Source organism: Garra rufa, chromosome 5 (assembly GCF_049309525.1).
Source record: "Garra rufa chromosome 5, GarRuf1.0, whole genome shotgun sequence".
Classification (NCBI taxonomy): Eukaryota; Metazoa; Chordata; class Actinopteri; order Cypriniformes; family Cyprinidae; genus Garra; species Garra rufa.
Window position 1 is genome coordinate 32706248 of NC_133365.1, and position 26001 is coordinate 32732248.

At 35.8% G+C, this 26001-nt stretch overlaps 2 protein-coding genes across 2 annotated transcripts; one reads left to right on the forward strand and one right to left on the reverse strand.

The window, feature by feature from the left end:
- Positions 1-5819: 5819 nt before the first annotated feature.
- On the reverse strand, positions 5820-14326 carry taok3b (TAO kinase 3b). Its single transcript, XM_073840400.1, has 8 exons — positions 13879-14326; positions 11747-11983; positions 11024-11152; positions 10642-10845; positions 9386-9625; positions 9018-9230; positions 7523-7705; positions 5820-7418 (listed from the first exon to the last, which is right to left on the reverse strand). Exons 2-8 carry the CDS (start codon positions 11930-11932, stop codon positions 7257-7259), a joined length of 1317 nt encoding a protein of 438 aa, XP_073696501.1. The 5' UTR covers positions 11933-11983; positions 13879-14326; the 3' UTR covers positions 5820-7256.
- A 2177-nt stretch (positions 14327-16503) lies between these two features.
- On the forward strand, positions 16504-21164 carry m17 (IL-6 subfamily cytokine M17). Its single transcript, XM_073841299.1, has 3 exons — positions 16504-18281; positions 18617-18768; positions 19897-21164. Exons 1-3 carry the CDS (start codon positions 18224-18226, stop codon positions 20362-20364), a joined length of 678 nt encoding a protein of 225 aa, XP_073697400.1. The 5' UTR covers positions 16504-18223; the 3' UTR covers positions 20365-21164.
- The last annotated feature ends 4837 nt before the right edge of the window (positions 21165-26001 follow it).

The following is a 26001-nucleotide window of genomic DNA, read 5'->3' on the forward strand; positions in this document are numbered from 1 at the left end:
CACACACACACACACACACACACACATATACACCAATGCCAATTAGTATGGTCAAATAAAAATATTATTGTTTTAATAATATTTTTTTTTCTCATGCATTCAGTACTAATTGGCTTTTAGTATTAAATTGCATTTATCATTCCATGCAAAAAATGGATGTTATTAAAGAAATGAATGCTGCTATGCTTTAAGCTCTTTACCGCATTAAAAAAGCTATTTCCTGAATGTTTCAAAACTTGCTTGGCATCCTATTTGCACGTTCCTGCAAAAGTTGCCAAATGCCAACTGTGTCGACCACCCTGCTGTGCCCTGCAGCTCAGTCTTGTCTGAGCCAAACAGTCTACAGAAACATGAACTATATATATACTTGCTCACATGTCAGTGTCCCTTACACGTTACATGTGTTTGTGTGATGCAAGTGACTCAAAAAAAGTCAGAGGGTGGAGTCAATCCTTGTTCATTTATGGTAAACAATCCTATAGAAAAATATTAGAAAATATTTTAAACGGTTTAAGCATCAACCACTATTCTGGGCTGAGCTTCTCAACAGCAGTGTTAGTTCAGATGATCATAGAGGCCAACAGTTGTACGATCTAGGCTTTTGGGAAATGGAGCCCTGAATGTTGATAATGCCTGTGGGTGGGTAAATAATTCTGAAAGACATTTTCACGGCATGTTAGCAATGTTTTTTGTAAGGCACAATAGTGTGAATGACCTGTACATAGATGTGTGTCATATAGAGTACATTCAGGCCTGAATTGCGATGCCCTCAGAGTGTGTTCACACAGTCTGCTGTAAAGCACTCTGTACATTTAAAAATACTGTCAGTAATGTGGCAAACCTCCTTGGAGAAGCATGTAGTCAGCAGCTTGGCATCATAAGCTTTTTAAATTTAAAACGCATTAGGATGAAGTTGACAACTTCACACCTGCTGTGTTTTTACTGCTTTGGAATAGCTGTAAATAGTTTGAGATCAGCAGCTCATCAAGGCTTCCCTACAGCAATAATTGATAGCCACAAACCAGCCAACAACTATCAAGCTTCTCATCACTCACTGTCTTAAATACCCTCAGTGGGATATACGGTGTAGCTCAGAGATAAACAGCTAAATCAAAACATGATTAATAGATAAAATATAGTGTTTTATTCTAAAATCAAATAAAAGGAAAGGCATTAAAAGTTGTAATATGTTAAATGTCAAAACCCATTGAACCGCCCTCATTTAGAGCTAGTAAGAATAAATCCTTTTGCTTTGAAACCCTTACTAACTTTTAAAGTCACCTTTTTAAATCACCATCTATAAACTGAATAATTCAGCTGCAAAAGGTTGCAATAGACAGAATAATCTTTTCAGTATACATTTTCATTAAGCTTTAAATGTTTCGTTTTTATTTATCTAATTGTGGGGCATGTTTAAAAAGGTCTAAACATTTTTATAACCAGTCGTCAAGACATCCAGGGTTTGCTTTTAGGCCGTGATCCTTACAAGGTCCTGAATTATGATACAGTGCAGTGACTCTAATAAATGTTTCCTGACACGTGAAAGGCGTCTAAGCCTAATGTACCTTTCCCTATCTAGTTTCCGCTGTCAAAGCGACATTTATTTCCAACCACACCAACTGTTTACATGAAGTTCGAACAGACAGCTGCAAGCTTAGCTCAGCGTCAACTCATTACCTTTCATAGACATGGCTTAATTTAGTGTACTGCAGTCGTAAGCTTTGTATATTTGTACACTAAATAAATTATATAATATAAATTATTAATAACAACAGCTGTTATAACATAATTAGGTCTGAAGCCCCTTACAAACTAATGCATTGATAATAAGCCTAAAAGGCACTGTAGAGTTTAATCTAATGGTAGCTTTGTGGTACTGAACCAATCAAACTAATTTGTGGCACAATTGCCATGATGAACCTCTAGTCTAGTGGAAGATTTCAAAGCTGTAATACTTTCTAGAGGTAATAAGTGGACTGCTGCAGTGTAAATGAGATTACCTTGTAAAGACTCATGGGTCATTTGATCTGATATGAGGTTATAGTCATTATCATTATATAATCATTTTTTTCATCTGTAAATTTCAAGCATTTAAAGATCACAACTTTTGGCTGCAACTCTACAAACACCTTTTTTTTAGAAACCTTGGCCTGCGCCCTCGTGTGGTCAACTACTGTTACTGTGAGAAAGGGAACATGACATTCAATGGCAAATGTTACTAGCTGCAACCTTCTAATGGAAAGAGAAAAAAAGATTCTCTCTGCCAGGTGGCGTTTAGAAATCCACATCATTGCTCAAAATATCTGAACGTTTGTAGTAACATTACTATTCCTTAAAGTGTAATACTTTAATTTTTTTACAATGTATACAACCAGTTAAAGTACGTAAGTGATAGTACTATGGCTACTATTGGAAGTCCACCGCAGAAATCTCTGTGGTAAATTCATTCTGACCAGCTCTCATAATGTACTAGCAACCGCAGCTGAATCATTATATTGACCAGAATAATTCTACAAACACCTTGTTTTAGAATCCTTAGCCTGCGCCCTCGTGTGGTCAACTACTGTAACTGGGAGAAAGGGAACATGGCGTTGAGTAGCAGATGTTACTCGCATGCAGCCATTTCTAATGGAAAGAGAAAAAAGTTTCTCTCAGTGGTGGTTTAGAAATCCACAGCATTGCTCATAATATCGGAACGTTGGTAGTAATATTAATATTCAAAACATACCGTATTTTCCGCACTATAAGGCGCACCTAAGGGCCTTAAATTTTCTCAAAAATCGGCCGTGCGCCTAATAATCCGGTGCGCCTTATGTGTGCACTGAGTTCCAAACAACTTTGGTAAGCGGCGCGCTCCGCTTGATTGACTGTTGGACCATTTTCCGCTGACACCGGGACATATCACGTACAGAAGATGAGGACTTTGATGGATTTGTGAGAGAAGATTGATTAAAGAATAATGTGAGTGTATTATTAAATAGTAGAATAAAGTTCAACTAAACTCACTGTTTTGCTTCCGTTACCTTTTTTTGTAGACCGTATGTTTTAGCATGCGCCTTATAATACGGTGCGCCTTATGTATGGGTTAAGTACAGAAATAGACCCCGTAATTGAGACTGCGCCTTATAATCCGGTGCGCCTTATGGTGCAGAAAATACGGTATATTAATTTATACACTGTGTACAACCAGTTAAAGGACGTAAGTGATTTAGGCTATACTACTGGAAGTCCACCGCAGAAATCTCTGTGGTAAATTCATTGTGACCAGCTCTGATACTAGCAACTGACACTGACCGATTGCAGCTGAACCATTATATTGACCAGAATAATTGTGTTGAGAAATTTAACTCATGAGAAGAGAGCCATTTATTATTACACCATCGTACCTGATTCACGTGTGACAACTTCCAGACCGTTAAACTCCTGGGCTAAATTTAGCCCTCCCTTAAGCTAAACAGCTCCATTTGTTCTATTGCGCCCCCATAGGTTTAATTTAAAATTAAGCTATTTGGATTTTTATAAAATAGTATAAAAGCAAATGTACAATACACTTCTAATTACATTTTATATTTGTTAATATAACTTTCACTTGGATGAAACTGAATGATTTGTTTAATAAAAGGTCTGATTGTTTCTGTTTCCTACATTCTTATTCCAATTTTGGCGGTGTTTCTGTAAGGAATGTCACCACCTTGTGGTGAGTGGAGGGACTAACGTGAACAGAAAAAAAACGTTAGTCTGTCCGAATAACATAACTACTGAACCCATTTGATTTAATATGTGGTTATAGTAAACAAAAAGGATATACCAACTCATATTTTACGGTTGACCACATTTTAGAATAGTATAGCAGAGACAAAAAATATATATATAAGTTTAATAATAAATCATTATCATTAAATAATCCTATGTTTAAATCTGTAAACTTCAAGCATTAAGTATAAATATTTACATTTAAGTATATATAGTGTAGCATTACGTATTTGAAAGGCTCAAATCATTAGAAACATACTTAGTCGAGTGTATCACAACTTTTGGCTGCAACTCTGCAAACACCTTTTTTTAGAATCCTTAGCCTGCGCCCTCGTGTGGTCAACTACTGTAACTGGGAGAAAGGGAACATTGATGCAACCATTTCTAATGGCAAGAGAAAAAAGTTTCTTTCAATGGTTTAGAAATCCACATCATTGCTTTGGGTTGGTAGTAACATTACTTAAAGTATAATACTTTAAATCATTTATTAATTTCTATACAATGTATACAACCAGTTAAAGGACGTACGTGACATAGGCTACTATTGAAAGCCCACCGCAGAAATCTCTGTGGTAAATTCATTCAGACCAGCTCTGATAATGTAGCCTAGGCTAGGCCTACTAGCAACCGCCACTGGCCGATTGCAGCTGAACCATTGTAATAATTGTGTTGAGAAACTTAAATAACACATGAAGTGAAGAGGGCCATTCATTATTACCCCATCGTACCTGATTCACGTGTGACAACTTCCAAACCGCTAAACTCCTGGGCTAAATTTAGCCCTCCCTTGAGCTATACACATGTTCAATGTTAAGCTATTTGGATTTTTATAAAATAGCATAAAAGCAAATGTACAATACACATTTGTGTAAAATTACATTTTGTGGTGGTTAATATAAGTTTCACTTGGATGAAACTGAATGTTTTGTTTAAAAGGTTTAAATGTTTCTATTTCTGTAATCAGTAAACCAAGTAGTATATTCTCATTGGCGGTGTTTCTGTAAGTAATGTCACCATCTTGTGGTGAGTGGAGGAACTGCATATTAGATTAATTAACATGAACACTTATTATTATAAGGGGTAATATCATTTGAGCAGGATACAGTGGAAAAAAAAACACACGTTACGATTATCAGTTCAAATAACACAGAACTACTGCAGCGAAAGTAACAACTCAACATTCTCGCTGAAGACCCTGTTTCCACAAAAAAAACGACCACAGAGAGCTTCACAAAGTCAACATCTATTAAAAACAGCAACTGCTAAAACCCTTTGAATCACAGACACTAGTACTAAAGTGCAAAAAAGGTTCATAAAACCTTAACAGTTTGACCACCAAGATGAAATTTAACATCTGCTCTGGACAGATAAATCACCTGCCATGAAAATTATCAAACCACTGTGGGCAGTTTTGGAGAGAACAGATAGACGAAATTCTACTGGAGACCATTCAGAAGTTGTATAAATCTATTTTAAGAATGTTGGAAGTTGTATTAAAGGCAAATTGTGGTAAAACACCTTAATAATGAAACATTGGCCTAAATATTTCCCAGGTGTTCACATAATTCTTTTCAAACCCTGCAAGTGTATATATACTCTACAATAGTCCTGTATTACAGTTTTCCATATTTTCTAGGTTTTTTAAAAGTACAAACTAGCAAACATTAATAATGCACTTAGCATATTACAAAAAGGGGCTGAGATGATTAAACTGATATGGAGAGGATAGGGTAAAAAATAATACAATGTCTTCTATTTAGAGTGGTTTAGGAGCATAAAGCACTGAACTACTGAACAGTATGCACTAGAAAATGCACAGAAATGCAGATTGTTTCATTAACATCAGCAACCACAATAAATGAATTCTTACATACATACTAGACTTGGTCTATAACTGTTCAGTATTTCTCAGCATGCCATTAGCCGATCAAAACTTGATTGAGTTTATTTGTTAAAACATCACTTCATTTGTGCAACGGCAGTTTAAACAATGGCTTTGTTGGAGAAGAGGCCCTAAATGACAGTAGCAGGAGGCTGCTAAAACATTATGAGACACTCATGAATAATGAGGGTAAAGGTCAGAGTTTATAAAAGATAGTAGTTGGTCAGGCCCAAAGAATCTTTTATTACACACCACAAATCTGCCTATAAAGTACATGTTGTTGTAAATTAAGAGTCAACTGAACCCCTTCTACTAGTTGCCGGAGTGGTGTCTTCCTTAAATGACAGCAAGCCATGAACTCTGTTACACAGAGGTGTTCGCAATTATAGCTCCACCAGACATGTAGGAGGCTGTCACATGATGCACGAGAATATAAGGTACTTTCTATTTGACTTACAAAAATAAGTTTGCATTCCTCTGCCTTCACTGAACAAGAGTTCCATAGATCTTTGTTGGCAATGATTGATCAATACATATGTAAACCCTATGTAGGTTATCATATACAAATATTTATATAAAATTTGTACAACACAAATTGCAACATTTTCCCTGTACAAGAGCAGTGATAAGTCCACATTGAATGAATCACAATTCAACAAATTGTGCAAAATAAGGAAAACAAAAACATTCATCAACATAACTTAAAGGCATTTGGCAATTTGGCGGGTATTTATATCAAAGATAAAGCTTATGTTCAGTATCAATAGCCATGAAAACAAAACTGCTATGACCACTTTTATTTGTACACGGCTAAAATCTCTGACAGATTCATGCTCCACTTCACAACCTGAATTTGTCTTTTAAAGTGCATGCAATAATACCAGTAACTCTGACAGAACTGATTCAATGTAATAAATCCACATCCTGATAAAACTAATGCCAATTAATTTAGGATACTGAACAATGAATACATTTTCTGTTTTTTCTTCTTTTTTGTTTTTTTTTCTCTCCTTTTTCTAAGTAAAATGAAATAAAGCGTGGGTTCCACAATATGAAATCGATTCAATGCTCTTAATGTATTCACCATATTTTAAAATCAGACACTGCTTCAAAATCTGCTTCTGCGTAAAGTTTTCGTCAACAGTTGTCACATTCTCTGTGATACATACAAAACAGCTAATAGCCACGGTGAAGACGCAGGACACATTCTACAGTCGCAATGTCCTTTGATGACACCAAAGGCATTCCACACTTCATTTCCACTTTACATGATGGGATCGTACTTAACATATCAAAGTGCTTACTTGTACTAAAATATCCTGAATTACTAATTTAATACCAAAAGTGGGACAATGGCATGGAGAAAAGGTCAGTTTGTCTAGATATTTCTTCTTGGTTTCCGAGCTCAGCGATGCATCACCGAACCGCTTTTGTGTCTGTGGCTGTTTAGTTTCCCCTCTCAGAATTTCAGCAAAGTTCTCACAGCCGATATGAGTTCTAAGATATTGATCCAGCATTGTCACTGTTTGGGTGATCTTGGTAAATCCAACAATCAGGGACAGTGCAGGCACAATGTGTCCAAAGACATCAGTGTTGAACAGTCCCCTTGACCTCCGTTGGATCATCTGGCCTCGTCCTTGGGAAAGTCAAACGAGGCCAGGCTTCCGAATCCTAGCCGCGCACTCTCCGAATCAAACATCTCCAGTTCTCGCTCCTGACGGTCAAATAAATGCTTGATTTTTTCAGTCCGTTCCTTATGAAGCGAGGCCAGCTCTTCTTCAATCTGTGGACGGAGGTGTGGGCAGACTATTTACTAGGTATTTCAGGTATTATTTATTTCTTTGTTTATGGACAAAGGTTCATTTACTGTAAAATAAAACAGCTCACCTTCTGTTCCAAGTGAGCCCGGCGCAAGGACGCCTTCTGTTCCAACTTCTGCACCTCACGCTCATGTTGGGCCTCCATCTGCGCCTTCGTTTTGTTCTGGTAGGCATCAAGGAGCTCCATCTCCTGGTGTAGCTGCTGCCTTAAAGCCTGACATTCAGCCTCCTGCTCTTCATCTAAACGTAACTGAGAGAGTTACATGCTGCAATTATTATCTCAAACACTGAGGGGGTTTATTGCAGGGTTATTATCGTTAGCTAAAATCATTACTGACGTAAAATAAAAAAAACTAAAATTATTATTAAATTTACAGCTAAAACTACACAAACTAAACCTAAAAGTTAATAAAAACTATATACACATTTAAAAACTTAAAAGAAACAAAATTACTGAAACATTAAAACTGCAGTCCGTAAGTTTTGCCTCTTTGTCGCCATCTTTCTATTTATATATTAGCCTTACCTGTCATTTCAATTTCTGTACAGTCTAATCTCTAATTGTCCTACCACTCAACGTTCTTTTACCCCAAAAAGCTAATTAATGTTTCTTAGAACTGCTTCTCTTTGAAACACAAATCTTGTGTAATCCCACATATCTGTAATCAGATACACATTTAAAACTGGAATATAATCTTATTTCAGTTACTTACTGTACATGTGTTTCATTAAAACATAATCCTTTCTGGATTATAATCTGGCATCAAAATTATTTAATTATTGGTTTATTCCAGCTGCTGTGAGAAAAGGCTATAAATGATCCGCTACCTGCAGCATCCTCACATGCAATATAGCTTACTTATAGCTTACTTCTTTGTGTTTACAGATGCCAACAAGCTTGTATTTGCCGCAAAAAAAACTACCAGTACCACTCAAATTAAAAAACATTATTACAAGCTTACTGTTGTGAATCGTTTTGAACCAAGGAGATTGTTTTGAACACTATGCTCAAAAATTGATTTCGGATCATTTTAACAAAAAAAAGTTACGGACTGCTGCTTTGACTGAACTGAAAATGAAAACAGAGAAATTGAGTCAAATTAAAATATCAACAAAAACTATAATATTACATATGGTTTGATGTAGATAATATTAAGTAATGCATCTATAGTACTCTTTTATAGCAGTCAGTATATATAAGCAGCAATATAATACTTAACAAGATCAGTTTTCATTTGGAATTTTTGGCTTGGTTGTGGAAATTTCATTTCCCCCTATAGCCACTAGAGGGAAACCTCTCAAACGGGTTTGTCCAATAGCTGCTTTTTGAAATGTTTCTCACTGGTTAAAGGAAATGTGAGAGAGAAAAAAACTTCTTACTGTTTATGGAAACAATCTCCTTTTTATCAGGTTCTCTCCAGTTCCAAAATCAGCAATGTGAACATTTTTCTTGTATAAACCTTGTGTATTTTAACATTCATCAGCTTAAGGGTCTAACATTCAGGTTTAAAGTACAAGCACAAAATGAAGGGTTGTTTTCCTCTGGTGCCTGTGTACTTTACCGATTGAGAGGCCATCATCTCATTAATGCTTTGCTCATATTGTTCTGCCAGCTGTGCAAGCTTTCGTGTCTGTTCCTCCTTCAGAGACTTCAGGATGGCTTTGTGGTCACTCTTGGGGGAGACCTCCAACTGATGGTTCCTCAGAGCTTTGTACTGCTTGTTTTGCACCTTACAAGTATCTTGGAATTGCTTTTTGATCTGCATTTCCAATGTCTAAAATGAGAGGACATTCCTTACGTTAATTTTCACAGTGCATCATACAAAGGCTAAACACAATTGTGCTTTTCACTTTTCTGTTGTTATCTCTGTTTCATGTATGTTTTCTTTCCTCTACAATTTTTGTTACCATTACAAATCATGCCGTTTACCTTAAGGTTCCTGGGCTGCTGTCGGCGTTCCAGTGCATGCTTCCTGTGTAGCTCCCTCTGCCGTCGACTGTTGTACTCCTCCTGGTTCTCCAACTCGGTTTGATGCTGGTGGCGCATCAGCTCAAAGCGTAGCCTTTGTAAGGTTTGCAGTTGCCGCTGTTCCAGCTCTTGGGTGGACTCATCCTGCCTGATCATCAACGCATGCTCCATTTCTTTTTGTGTCTTCTTCTTGTTAAGCTCCTTTAACACAAAGAGCAAGTTGTTTATGAAGAATATTTAAATAGTTAGTATGACATTAGCAAAAATAGATAAGGCTATAAAAAAAACGATAAGTGTAAAATTAAGAACTTTGTCTTTTGGGGGGATTTTTTAAATAAGATACTGTGATCAACACTTTATGTGAACCTGAACCACAAAACCAGTCAATAGCCAAAAATACATTGTATGGGTTAAAATGATCGATTTTTCTTTTATGCCAAAAATCGCTAGGATATTAAGTAAAGATTGTTGCCTGAAAATGTTTTGTAAATTTCCTGTTGTAAATATATTAAAACTTAATTTTTGATTAGTAATATGCATTAATTTGGACAACTTTAAAGGCGATTTTCTCAATATTTTGATTCTTTTGCACCCTCAGATTCCAGATTTTTAAATAATTGTATCTCTGCCAAATATTGTCCTATCCTGACAAACCATTCATCAGTGTGGTCCAGGGTCACATATATCACTATATGAATTATATACACACACTACCATTCAACAGTTTGCAGAAATTAATACTTTTGTGCAACAAGGATGCATTAAATTAATTCAAAGTGATGGTAAAGACTTTTATTTTGTTACAAATAAACTGTAACTTTCTGTTTATTTAAGAATCCTGAGAAAACATTTAACAAAAAATATTTCACAGTTCCTCAAAGATTTTAAGCAGAGCAACTGTTTTTAGTGTAGATAATATTAAGAAATGTTACTTGAGCACCAAATCAGCATTTCAGAATGATTTTTGAAGGATCATGTAACACTGAGGACTGTAGTAATGGTAACTGTTGTAAATGTTGAAAATTAAGCTTTAACATCACAGGAATAATATATAATATTAAAATATAGAAAGCAGTTATTTTCAAATAACATTTTGAACAAACTTTTGAATGGAAGTATATATGTATATTTTTTCTTCAAAATGAAATCTCAAAATTCACTACAAAACAATGTGTTTAAGACATTCTTTGTTCTTTGTGACTCATATTATTTCTTGCCTCCCGCATTTGCTCTTGTTCAAACTCGTGCTTCTTGATAAGGCTTCTTCTTTTTAGAGCACGGCAGCTCCTTTCGTAAACCAGTCTTTGCTGGTTCAACAGCTGGGCCTCCTCCTCTGCCTGGGAGCGCTGCATTGTTTCCTTATGCCGTGACAAGCGCTCCTGTTTCTCCTCTTTTGGTGTATCGGAGTCTTCATTCATTTCCTATTGTACACAGAACAAATTAGATGAATTTTACTGCAAAAATGTGTTAATAGAATATAGCCATTTACAGGTACAATTAATCTTTTGTTGTTCAGGGCCTTGTGACAAAGGAGGGGACAGAAGAGTGGGGCCCATACATAAAAAAAAAAGCTTCATTTATTGACTGTCCTGACCTCACCTCTTTCATTCTTTCTCTGCATAGTCTGTACTGCTTTTTCTGTGTGTCCAAGAAGGTGGTCAGTTCCTTCTTCTGCTGGACCAAGATCTGTTGCTGGATTCTTTTTTCCTCAGCTGCCGAGGCTTTCATCTTTTCAGAGACAAAATAACATCTGATTTTGCAGCATTAATCACTTACAAATTAATCATCTAGGCCTGAAGGAGGATAAGTGTCACAGAAAGTTCACTGTGGTCAGCTGTGCATTAGTAAATCATTATGATTTGATTACAAATTCTACATTATTCACATGTGAAAATATGTTTGAACTGCAGAATTTATTTCACCTTCACAGCAATACTCAAGCTGCATGAACTACACAAGTTTGTGTAAACTGTAAGTTTATGTTCTACAACAAGATTTGAGACGATCCAAAGAACATCTTGAGCTTCAATAGTAGCAAAAACATCTGATCGTCTGTACAAAGGAGTTTATGTGCTTGTTTGATAATACTAAATACTGGAAACTTAAATATTTCATAATAACTTCAATTCATAACTTTTCTTTCTTCTACATCTTTCAAAATGTTAAAATGTTAAAACTTTCCAAATCGAATTCCAAATTTGCTTTCCGGGAATTTAATACGGTTTTCACTCTTTGGACCCCACTGCATGTTCACCACATTAATGTGACATCTTGTAAACTTTTCATGACCCTGTCCACAATGTGTAAAATAGGAGCACACACCTCCTTGTCCAGTTGTGCAGCTTGCTTCTTGGCCAGCCGCTCCAGTTCAATATAGGTGTTATTGGCCTGGGTCTCCACTTCCTTCTGCAGCCGGAGCTTGTGCTCATCCATCTCGGCCTTTAGCCTGTTCTCCAGGGCGATCAGCTGCTTCTGGTGCTGCCGCCGCATGCGCTTATACCCTGACATCTGCTCGCGCCACACAACTTCCTGCTCATGCTCCTGGATCTGCTCACTGACCTGCAAACACACAGTATGTTGGGGGTCAAAGGTCAGGTAAGCCAAGCAAGAAAATTCAAGTTTATTTTCTCTATTCAATCTTTTAAACCATAAGACGTACGATATCTGTAAGTTAGAAGTTTTCTTTAACATTAAAATTAGCATTTTTTAAAGTAAGTGACTTGTCATTTCTTTAATATTGTGATGTATTCATATTTTTCAAATTTTAAAAACATGTAACCATATATAAATTATTATATAACCAGTAACAATTAGTGTATACCTCATCTTGTTTATGGTGCAGTTTATTGGACCCATCAGAGCAATTATGTATTTAATGATCTGAATTGTTTGATATATTAGGCCTTTAAATTTTCTATAAAATATTTCTATAAAAATATTCTCAAAGTTTTTTCTTTGTTCACAACTAGCATGATATCACAAAATAGATCAACTGAAAAAAATCTCCACATTTTTTAAGAAACACCCATAAATACAACTTTGGACGACAGGAGCTGTTTAGGTTAAAACTGATGTGCACGCATAAAGAAAAAGTAAATGATATATTGCAATTTCACTGTTTGGTGTTTCACTATTTTTCATCACATTATAATTATGATTAGTTCATTATAATTGATCCTGTGGTGTGGCAAATTAATGTTGATAGTAAAAATATTCCATGTAGTTTGTCATTTAATATGAGATCATAAAATAGCTTCATGCATACAAATGTGACCCAGGACCACAAAACCAGTCATAAGGGTCAATTTTTTTAAATTGAGATTTATGTCATACATAAATGAGCAAATAAGCTTTTCATTGATGTATAGCTTGTTAGTATAGGATAATATTTGGCCAGCATGCAACTATTTGAAAATCTTGAATCTGAGGGTGCAAAAAATCAAAATATTGAGAAAATCACCTTTAAAGTTGTCCAAATTAAGTTCTTAGCGATGCATAGTACTAATCAAAAGTTACATTTTGATATATTTACGGAAGGAATATACATTCTTCATGGTACATAACTTAATATCCTACTTGGTACATAACTTAATATCCATACTTAATATCCTAATGATTTTTGGCATTGGCAAAAATGTATCATTTTGACCCATACAATGTATTTTGGGGAATTGCTACAAATATACCCATGCTACTTAAGACTGGTTTTGTGGTCCAGGATCACAAATGATTAAGAAATAGCAAAATTCTGAATAAAATAAAATAATTTTAGATGATGGGTTTTAGCAGATGTCAGCTAACAGGTATTATGAAGCCTGCCTTAAACATATAATTGAGCAAAACAGGTATTAAACACATATGTGCTGTGTCAGAATAGATCTCATAATTAAGGAAGACCTCATTATTTTTTACCAGGGGCATCTATTTCACTTTTTACTATTAGTATTTAGCTTCATATGATTTTACATTGAAGAAAAATATAATTTCAGAGCTAATTATCTTCATCTTGATTGGTTGAACACACTGTGCCTGAGTGAAATATAATAGCTATAATTGTCACTGACTGAATCAAAATGCAGATATGAAAGCAAATATGTTGTTTTAATGGTGAACTAAAACTCTCTATATATACACTGTTTAAAAAACGTCTGACTTAGTTTGCATTCTAGAAAGGATCTATATATGTGGAGAGAGAGAGAAAAACATTGTACATCATGTACAGCTCCAGAAAAGAGCTCCGAATAACAACAAAATGAATATATTTACTACAGCAAAAATGAAGCGTAAAATAAGCCTGCGCTCCGGAGACAGAAAGACATAGGGGGGATGAAAAAGCGCTTATTAACAGGATGTGGTTGCCATGGCTACTGATGTGGGGTTGAGTGGATGACCATGGCAGGCCTGCATTTCTTATGCAAAAACGGCGAGCGGAAGAGGAGAGATAGGCTGCCTACCAAAGATGCTGGTGTGATGATGGCAAAGCGTTGGCGGATGCTGCTGCTGCGATGATGGCGAGCCCGGCTCTTGTGAAAAGAAGAAGGCCGCAGCTCTGGCCTGATGTCCCTGTCTCCAGCCTCATCCCTCACGCAAGCATGCTTCTGCAGGGGGGGAGGAAAAGACGAAGTGAGTGGGGGTGGGCGCTAACCGAGCGCCCTGCTGCTGATGCTGAGGATGAGGATGATGCCGCTGCTGCGTCTCCCTGCTGCCCGCATACAGCCTGCTGCTTCCAGCGCATCCTCTTCACCCTTCATCTGTTACTGGCGTATGTCGCTCACGGGCGCCTGCAAAAGCAGGCAGGGCATCGCGATGGAGGACGCGCGAGTCGCTCGGTACGGCGAGAGCGGGAGTCCTGAGCCTCTCTTCAGACTAGCGGCTGCACTTCCTGAGAAGAAGAAGCAGGAGGAGGAGGAGGAGGAGGAGGAAGCAAACAGATCCGGTGGGATAGAGTGAGTTACGCAATGCCTACCACGGGCAATCAGCGGAAAGAACGTGTGCCCTAAACTTTTAACGTTTCCAACTCTACACACTTAAAGTTGCACTTGGTGAATTTTTCTGCTAATTGAAAAAGTTTTACATATAAGACATCAATAGTGTCTTTAAGAACTGTGATTAATATGATGTACAATCAAAATTAGTGTAATTTGAGTCTTCTGGAAGCTGTTTTAGCTACATAATAATCATAATTAACGTATTAATCATAATACATATAAAATATAATAAAGCAACAGCCATAACCTGCACCTCTCATAACAAATTTGTTCATATAGTTTAGCTGGAATTCAGTAATATTTCAGTCCCCCAGAGTTTCTAAAGTGGTGGTTTACCAACATTAAGTGTTCGAAGCCTATGTGCCATGTATGCCCATTATAATAAATAAAAAGAATTACTTAATATTAATATTTTTAGCATAAAATAATGTCTTATATCTATCTTAAACCAAGCATTTTGAGTTAGAAAATTCTTAATTCTTTAAAATTGTGCATATAGTGTCTGTGATTTTTTGCAATAATGTAAGCTTTTATTTGTGTTCCTTTCTCAGGAAGGTATTTTATTAAAACAAATTCTAAAGTTATGTCGCTCAGTCACATTAACCACTCTGCTCATACGTGATATTATTTACTAGAAATTACATCATTCAGGTCTATTTAATAGTGGTGCAGAAAATGGTTAGAAGTGTCCTACTTGTTATTCATATTTTTGAGGCATATTATAGTAAGGGTAGGGTACTGTCCAGCTTATGAACTCAACCCCGTCACATAAAATTAAGATGGAAAATTATTATTTTTCAACATTTTATTTGAATCCATAGCTAAGTACACACAATGTACTTATTTTATTGCCACCATATATGTTCTACTCTCCTTACATGAGGAGCAGTGGCCATTTTGAGTGAAAGACCTCACAATTATGTGTATTTCTCATGTTACTGGGTTGTAAACTTGTGACTGGTCTTATTTGGACCTTATACTGGACTGAGTTATTTACTTGATTTATTAATAATTTTAATGAAAAAATATGACAACTCATATTTTTGTTATAAATAGAATATTTGATGTAATTTGTCCACTTAAACCTTCCTACACCAGAAATTGCACCCATAATTGCAGCAGAAAGACAATGTTGGGCATGCAGGTATGATGACCCAGGCAATCTTTCCCTTCAAATGTGTTACAAAGTTCAACCCCGTCACACTTTGTCACATATTTTTGGACAAATATAGGGAAGACAATTAAGAATCAAAGCATTTTTTCACAGATTACTATCTGACATGTTAAGGACTAAAACAATAAATTGAAGTTTTAGTTTAACTTCTAAATAAAAAATATTTTTTACAAAAACAAAGAGACCATAGACACACAATTTGTGTATTTTTAGCTTCAGTCCTGTAAAAATGTTAAAAATATGATAAATGTTACATTTGTTATCATTAAATTGTTATTAGAGACACATGAGCAATAAGTAGATGTTTGATTTATGACAGGTACTGTGTGAAATCTTTTTTAAACCAATCCCATTTGTCCGTTACAGGGTTGAGAAAAAAGGTGTCTAAAACTGAAAAAATAAAAGGCCATTAATGCCTGAGGTGGGAAAATATGATTTTTTGGAGGTTTGATAAGTGCTTAATTATGTGGGGTATTTAGAAAATGTAGTTTAAAAAAAATTATATTCCAAGTTGAAATGTTATCGGATCCCAGGATTGACCCTTATACTATACTACAAATGTCAGCAAAATGTCTCAGTTAACACACCAGAATTGGCTAAACTTCAATGGTTGCACTTTTGAACAGCCATTTCAATAACATGACAACTGTTGTCGTATTTTCACAGTTCTTACACAATATCAAGATTCCCCTCATTGAATTCCCTGCTAAAAAACAAAACAATAGAAAGAATTGCAGAAATTCAAATGGTTTCCACTACATGTACTACCATTACAAACATTAAAAACCATCAACTTTTAACCATTAAAACCATTAAAAATGGTTTCCTGTAGTGGTTTTGGGACATATCCCATTAGGATTTAATGGTTTTAACAAGCCACTAATAGAAGACAACCAATTACCATTAGAGAACGATAACAGTTACAGTTTTCATTAAAACCAGTAAACCTGTAAAACCATCACAAATTCTGTTATGGTTTCTATTGGAGATTTTTTTCAGCAGGGTTATAAGAGAGCTATGCTCCCTTGTTACGAATTATCATTATTCTTAGCTCTGTTGTAACAAGGTCAGATCCTGTGTAGTTTTTTTGAGGTGAGTTTAGACTAAAAAGCCTAAATAGGTAATTATGAGAAATACATACAGGAGACTGGCTGGGGGATTTCCTCAGGCTGTCAAGTAAAGCATTTCCTGTGTGGTTTAGAGGTTTTGAGAAATTGACTTTGATCTTCTGGTCCCAAATATAAAATGCAGATCTGTCTGCGCAAATACTGCTGAATTTTCACAGTCACACTTCCAACGAGTTGGCTGAAGTTAATAAACATTAAAAAGGGGTAGAAAGTGCTCCTTACTGTTCTAAGGAGTGGGCCACCACATCCACATCCAAAACCCAGGATGTTAAAACAACAATACGAACACGGGGGAAAGTGACCACAGTCAGCGTAAAAGGGCTAATCCAACACTTCCAGTTTATCATCATTCCCATGACACTTTACCTATAGTGCATGTTTTTTGGTAAGAATTGTGGAAAGTACCAGGTACTGGGCAACTATTACCTGTGTTTTGCTGAGAAGACACTGATTTCCCCTGTGACTTACCACATCAGTGTCATGCTTATGCATGAACTGACAGACTTTTTACCAAAGAAATTACATCTATTTGTCTAAGCATATAAACATATTTTTACAGATGTGGCTGTGAGATCAACCTTTAATTGGGGGACCATAGTGAATTTGTGCAAGTTCTTAATTTTTGGCTCTGGGATTTCCCTTGTAGGCCTGAGTCATAAGAGCTCAAAAAAGCTTAGCTCAGTTAACATAATACGTATGTTTTTGTCCACTTCAGTCATTCTGCATGCAATAAAAATACATTGCATCACAGAAAAGTTGAATAAAAGTGCAGCAAATCAAATCACAGCAAAGTCTTTGTCATCTTCCTTCCTTGTTTGAAGCTGATAGGTGTCTGAAATTCCCAACTTTGTGCTTTTGCGTCAAAGGATCGAAAGGTATCAGTGAAATCTGATGTTGAGAAACTACCTTCCTATTACAAGACCACTTCCTGTTGAACCAACGGGCACAGAGTTCAGAATAAGGGTGGAAGAGCGCTGTTAGAGAATTTAAAGCAATTCTATTGACTGAACATGATGCTAAAAATTTCAAAATCCATAGGTATACCTGCATAAATGTTAATAAATAAAAGTAATCTACTTATTTAACGTTATCCCAAATACATAGATAAAATGAGAGATGCATGGCTCATGTGACATTGTGCAACAAAAAACAAATCTTTTTAAGATATGAAAGGTAAGAATAAAATCTCTTGAAATTTGTACTTATCTGACATCAGACGTAAATTAGGTATGACAAACAGACATGATTGCTCAACCTATCCAGACTCTGCATCACATAAGAAGATACAGCTACATGAAAACTGGGTGGTAACTAAAGAAGGAGGGAACATTACACATAGTACATGTGATAATGAAGACGCAAAAAGAAAAAAAAAATTCTGGGAACTCTTGTTGCCTCAGAAAGCTGGCCGCGTCATTTCCTTCCAATGACAAATGTGTGGTTTCAGTCTTTAAAAACTTTTTCAGAGTTGTGATCATGACCAGTTTGAAACTTTGTCTGTGAACGGAGAATGAATTGTCATGTTAGGAACATGGTCTGCCTATCTCAGAGATCACACGCAAAATTCAGTAAGTATTACAGCCATGCACACATAACACTATGCTTACAGTCAATGGTCAAACATGTAACATTGTTAATACTGTGATTCAATTAATAACCCAATTGCAATATGCATAAACAAAGCATGCATATTTGTTCAATTATGTTGCATTTGATTGTTTTACATGTATATTGACTATATATATATGTGCACTTGTAAGATGGACATCTGGTCATTCTGACTATAGTGAATGTGAAACTAAAGATCTACTATTGGGTGCACCATCAAATATGTATATGCTTTGACTTGAACTTAGGTGATTTGTGGAATGTGACTTCAATTTTTTTTTCTTTTTTTATTCAGCAATAATCCTCCCTATCCTCATCTTGATTGCTGTTGAGTTTGTGCATCCAGCAATGTCATGCAAGAATGAAAACTGCAGCCAGATTCTTCACCATAGTCTGAAGCTGACTAGGTTAATGAGCAAGAGGACGGCAGAGCTCTTAGAAATATATGTAAGTATTCTCTTTCTATAGGTACTAAAAGTATCATTGTTAACCTTGCAAATGACATTTACGTCAGTGGTCCTAAATCAGTTGTGATTGGTACAACAAAGAAGAGATGCTCTGACAATGTAAGCCTAATATGGTCAACAGTTGTTTGGGTGGTTTCCACACGCAGTGAGGTGACTCCTTCCATTGACAAAACTGGGCTGTTTTGAGAGTGGGTGGGAATATGGGGGAACTGTAAATTTAGCTGTTTAACAGTATATACTGTACACGAACAGACTTAAAATGTGGAAATGAGTTTTTCAGAAGAATAGCTAAATTTAGATATGGGTCATACATGGGTTATGCAAAAGACAGTCATGATGCTGAATAAGGGGCTGGGTGTCACAGAGTGGGTTTATTTTTAAAAATTAGTTTCTGTCTAGGTCACTGGTTCTCAACAAGGCCCACTAAGGGGAATGAAAATTTCCTGATAATTTATTCTTTCTATGTTTCTTTCTTCAGTCAAAAAGAAATTAAGGAAAACTTTCTAGGAATTTTCTCCATTTAATGGACTTCAATGGTGACCAATGGGTTGATTTGAGTTTCAATGCAGCTTCAAAGGGGTCTACACAATCCCAGCCAAGGAAGAGTCTTATCTAGCGAAACAATTAGTCATTTTCTAAGAAAAATATTAATTTATATACTTTTTAACCACAAATGCTCATCTTGCACTGGACTTGACTTCACACATTTATGTAAAAAAGGTGAAAAGGGCATGCACGACAAAGAAATGACAGATAATTTTGCAAGATAAGATCCTTATTCCTCAGCTGGGATTGTGTAGAGCTCTTTGAAGCTGCTTTGAAACTGCAATTTGGATCTTCAACCAATTGGCCACCATTGAAGTGCACTATATGGAGATAAATCCCAGAATGTTTTCCTCTAAAAACTTATTTTCTTTTCGACGGAAGAAAGAAAGACATCAATATTTTGGATGACATGCGGGGGGGAGTTAATTATCAGGAAATTTTAACTTTGGAAATTAACTTCTCTTTTAAAAAGATGCATCATGAGACAAGTCAACTTAAAATCAAGATGTTTATTCATTTTTGAAGAACTAGGGCTCTTATAGACTTGTCTTCTCTCATTCAGAAAACCAGTCAAGGAGATTCTGCAGACCTGATCTGTGATATGCAAATGGACAATGTTCCAGTATCTACAGTCACTGGCCAGACCATATCGGAGCGCATCTTGAGCATTTACACTCTCCTGAAAGAGTTTCTACCACACTTGAGGACAGTGATGGAGCAGCAGAAAGACTTGAATCCTCCAACCAACCCTGTGGCGGAGGGGCTTAACAGGGTGATTACACATGTTCGCCACATTGCTCTGAGGGTGAACTGTATCTTACAAATCCTGCAGCCAAATATACCCATTCCTGAGCCAGCTGAAAAGCCAACAGGAATTCCCCCTGCGCAAAATATTTTCCAACAGAAAGCCTATGGATGCGTTGTCCTGTCTCGGCTTCAGGAGCTCCTTAGTCAAGCAGTTCAAGAACAGAAGTCTCTCAAAGGGAAGCTGTGTAGAAAAAGGGCCAAAAAATGGTTCTTGATGAACTAAAATGTGTTCGGTGGTGTAAAACAATATTGACATAATTTATTCATATTTATTTTTGTACATCCATAACTGATGAGAAGTTTTTTTGATTATTTATTTATTAATATAATTTATTTTGATCATGTCTTATCCATAAATGTGGACAAAAAAGTGAAGTTATACAATTTTGTTTTTTGTTTTTTACTTCCATTTGGACAAGAATGGATAATCTTATTTGGCTGACTGTCTATTTTCATTTGATTTAGTTATGAAGCAACAACTGTCGTCAAAAGTGTATACAGTATGACTGGATGTGATGCCTTATGCCCTGCAAGAAACCACTCTTACTCAGGATCTCTTAACAACACTCTATGATGTTATGTATGTCGTCACAGGCAATTGTTTTGATTACAAAGAAATTTGTAGTGACTAGCTGTGATGTTACACGTTAGCCATATTGGCTTTTGTGGTCGATGCTAACGTCTATAGCATGACCTGAATAACCTAGTAAGATGTATATGTACTGTCTGAGACATAGCCTTCAGTTGAGACCATTTTAGAAGACAGGAAGTGCAAGAGACTGATATCAGCCCTTAATGACGCATTTATTTCACCACATCAGAAAGGGGAAAAAAAACTGACTAGCCGTCTCCCCTGTCACAAGGTATGAGTGTGTGTTTGTGTCCATGTGAGTGAATCTCAAGCCATTCTCTTTATAATTAACAAACTGTGGTCTGCACATTTCACTCAGCACAACTATGAATGCTTTCTGTGAATGTTGTGATTATGAATGTATGTATATATTTTGATACTTATTTATATGAAACCAGTATGTACAGTATGTCATGATGTAAATGACTTTGCATTCATACCTTCAAAATAAACGAAACAGAAAGAAACTTCTGTTCTTGTTCTTATACTCTGTACAAATGTCGCAAAGTTGCATATGGAAATTCAAAAGTGCTTCTTCCTTTCTTTCCATTCAGTACATTGCTGACACTTTAAATAGCAATGAAATCATAGCAGTGAAATGAAATATATCATAATAGTAACATCAGAACCAAACATCATGCAAAACAACATAACCACTGAGGATACATGGTATCAATAATTAATATGTTAAATGTTTCATCTGATGTAATAATTAGATGTTGTGAGTGGGTGATTGCAGTTAAAAAAAATTGCCACCTCAGGCACTTTGCCCTAGTCACACGCTTCTGTGGAAATAGAAGCAGGAAGATTCATTATAGGTCAAGTTCTGCATGGCAACGTTTTTCAGGAAAAACAGGGACAAGAAGAAAATGCTTTGTCAGCATTTCCCCCTCATTTTCTTAAACATGGTTTATTATGCTATTATAATATTCAACTGAAAAAAGCAATGTCTTTTAGACTCTTCTCAATGAAACATTTAGAGGGATTGTCATACTGAATCAGTGGAGCCCATTCCTGCCACAACATTTAGAAGGTTAGCAGTGGCAGAAGAGTCACTGAATGTTGCAGAAACTTCATTATGTGATGCAAGATGAAAAAAAATTGGAAATGAAAGCACTGTTTTGAAAGCATTGTCCACTGGTAGACCACAGACATTGCAATTCACTATTATGTTAATAGAAAGTTGTTTAATATAAAGATTTTTCATCTAAAATGTTTTGCTTCATCTCAACAAAACCACTGCAGTGCAATTCTCTAGGTCAATAATTATCAAAAAATGTTGAATGTTACACTTTGGTTAGCTATAACAAAATCATTTTAAAGGGGTGTGGCCAATTATACCCAAAAGCCTATAAATCCTAAACAAAAAGTCGAAACTTGGTGAAACCAGGTAAGCACATGCGACAGATGATTCTAAACAAGCATGCAAAGTTTTATGGAAATTCGACCATAGGTGGTGCTATAACAGTCATAATTGTTATAAAGCATCACATTTCTATGGTAAATTACGTGGATTTGCCAAAAATGCTTTTTTAAATAATTGATTTGGGTGGTTACAGGCTTGCTAAATAATACATAATGGCCCGGTTTCACAGACAGGGCTTAGCCAGGATTAGCAGATAGTTCAATTAGGATATTTAAGTAATTTTTATAAACATGCTTAGAAAAAAACATTACTGGTGTGCATCTTGAGACAAAACAAAGACACCGATATATTTTAAGATCAGTCAGTGCAAGTTTCTTTCAGTTCAAACAGCTCAGACTTACATTTTAGTCTTTTTCCTTATGCGTTTAAAGGATTAGTTCACTTCTAGACGTTCATTAGTTCATTTCCTGCTAATTATACATATGTCTTCTAAAATGTTGATGTCTTTCTTCAGTCAAAAAGAAATTAAGGTTTTTGAAGAAAACATTCCAGGATTTTCTTCCATATAATGGACTTCAATGGGACCCAATGGGTTGAATGTCCAAATTGCAGTTTTAATGCAGCTTTAAAGGGCTCCACACAATCACAGCTGAGAAATAAGAGTCTTATCTAGCAAAACGATTGGTCATTAAAAAAAACACAAAAAAAAAAAAAACACACAATCACAGCTGAGGTATAAAAGTCTTATCTAGCAAAATGATCAGTCATTTAAAAAAAAGAAATTATATGCTTTAAATTTATAAAGTATTTATAATTTATTTAAATCTAGATAAGAACCTTTTTCCTTGGCTGGGATCGTTTAGAGCCCTTTGAAGCTGCAAATTGGACCTTCAACCCATTGGCCACCATTGAAGTCCACTGTATGGAGAAAAATCCTGGACTGCATTTCTCAAAAAAAAAAAAAAAAAAAAAACATTTCTTTTCGATTAAAGAAAGAAAGACCCCCCCCCCCCCCCCCTGCCTCTAAAGATGTTTATTTTTAAACCTGTTTTATTAACCAAAACATTTGTTTTGCCTTTTTATTCTTCTACAGCATGTTATACAAAAATCAAAATTCAAACTAACTTTAAATTAAAGCTATACTTTTGATTTTAAAAGAAAACCCTCTGCTCAGTTCTAACTTTTTATATATATTTTTTCCAGGAGCTTGTATTTAAAGCTCCTGAAATCTTTAATTCAGACATTCTTTACAACTTCAGATTACTTTTTCTTAAGTAAGTGCACCTGCCATTTAAACTGGACTGACTGAATATCTACTGTTTGTATCCATTATAAAATAAACATACAAATGAAAAATACAGCAAATACATTTTAAGTCTGTTTATGCTGGTGCTCATATGTGCATAAACGCCACTGACCCTCACAAGATCCTCCTCTATGGGTGAACATCTATTAGATAAAACACTCACAGGACATTCATTTTGACAACTATACAAATATTTTGAAATTTCACGCAAAAATGTGGATCTATGGATCAGAGCCCCGAAAGCATGAATAGTTTGTGAATCAATAGCGGACTTTTGCGTGCCTAATGTACGACTCCGATGTACAAGAGTGTCATACATTAGGCACGCGCAAGTTCCTTACTATAACTCTGATGGTCTTTACCTCTACATTAGTGTGACGGTTTGTTTCAGAGATGAAGTAATGACCTGCACTCCCTGGGGGGGTATAGGTTACTTTTGCGGGAGGAAGTGGGAAAAAAACATGAATGTCGCGGACGGGAGCGGGACGAAATAACATATTTCTGCAGGAGCGGGACGAAATAACATGTATTTCTGCGGGACAGAAACTTGCGGGAGTGGGACGAAATAACATGTATTTCTGCGGGACAGAAACTTGCGGGAGCGGGACTAAATAATATGTCCCTTGCAGGTCTCTAAAATGAAGTTTCATGAAGCGGTTGAAAGTTTTGAGCTGCCGTTCTGTCTGTATTAGGGATGGGCAAATCGATCCTGAAGTATCGATATAATCGATACTGATGCGAATATCGAAAGTATCGATACTCAAATGCAAAATATCGATACTAAGGTGTGTATTATTTACCAGTGATTTTGTTTATTTAACAAAACATAAGGTGTACAATTTGCATTGAATTGGACGTATAACCTATGTTAGGGAATAACTGTGCAGGATAGAACTATTTTCCTACTCATCTGAACGCACAAATATGTTGCAAGACAGAACCAAGCAATCACAGAGAGCGTTTACTCACTTAAGACAGTGCATTCAAACAGGGCTGCGTTTCCCAAAAGTATCATAAAAAAGCATTGATTCTTTTTAGGATCGTCAGACCAGAACAATGCTTATCAGAGGACAGAAAAGCTATCTCAGAATAAACAAATTGAAATTGTAGCCTACATAATTTGTGCAATTACATTTATTTACATTAACATTTAAAGTTCATTGATCATGTTTTGTAGTATAGTAAATATAAATCATACACTGTCGGAATAAGAATGTTATTTTATGTGTGCAATAGCCTATCACTGGCAGCCCCTTATGAAACTAAGTATTTTCAACTATAGGTTTTGTAGTTACCACACATATTTTAACCATGTGTAAAAAATATAATTTAATTAGTTCCATTAAGGCATATTAAATGTTAAAATGCATTTCAAATATAAAGTTAATAGGGTATAATTACATATTTTACTCTTAGTAATTTCATAAATGTAATAATTTAAAAGTTACATTTAGAAGTATCGTATCGGTATCGTATCGAAAACAAAATAAGTATCGCCCATCCCTAGTCTGTATTTAACAGTGAGATGAAACTTGTTGCCGAGTCCAAAGCAATCAATCACAAAACAGGAGAGAGACCGTGCTTTGATCATTTTCATTTAAAACATTAATAATGAAATTAAACAATTTTAGGATAATATTTAAATGAATTTTAAGATATCTCGCAGCACCATGGAGGCCCACCGGTTTAGAATATCTGTTCTACATGAAACGTAAAACGCAATAAAATACAACCAGTATTCAAATAATGCCTTGTCTGTTTTTTCTCGAAAACAATTTGCACCCCCCTTCCGATCTCTCTGGGCCCCCCCTGTTGAGAACCACTGTTTTAGATGATATGGCGGTGAGTAAATTATCAGGAATTTTTTATTTTGGAATTAAACTAACCCTTTAAACATCTTATGAAAATATATATTTTTCAAGTTATATTTTAATAGTATTTTCGTGCCATGACCACAGGGGAGGAAACTTCTATGACATAGCTATACGCACTTACCCATTTATCTCATTTAGGCATTTAAACGGGTCATCGGATGCCCATTTTCCACAAGTTCATAAGATTCTTTAGGGTCTTAATGGAAAGTCTCTATTATACTTTGGTTAAAAATTCTCAATACTAGTGTAAAAAACCACCCTTTTACCTTGTCAGAATCAGCTCTGCAAAAGATCAACTCATTTTATTGCATGGTCCCTTTAAATGCAACTAAGCTATGCTCGCTTCGCCCCTCTCTGCTTTGGGATTATGAGCCATAATGTTTACTTTAGACGCATTTAGCCGCGAAATTAGCCAACAACCACATTATTAAGAAAGGCCATTTGCAAAGATGCATAAAAACCTTATACTCCTCCTGTGGGTGAAGCTGCATCAGGAACGATTCACACAAACATAAACGCATAGATGATCAGGATCGGTGCTTTCCTTTTAAAATTGAAAGTAACATTATCCTCTGCATCTTCAGCAGCTCAGATGTTGGGAGTAAATGACTACTGCTATGTTCATTATTACATCCAAAAACAGAACACCTCAATCGCTCAATCAGACACATTCTTGTCTGCCT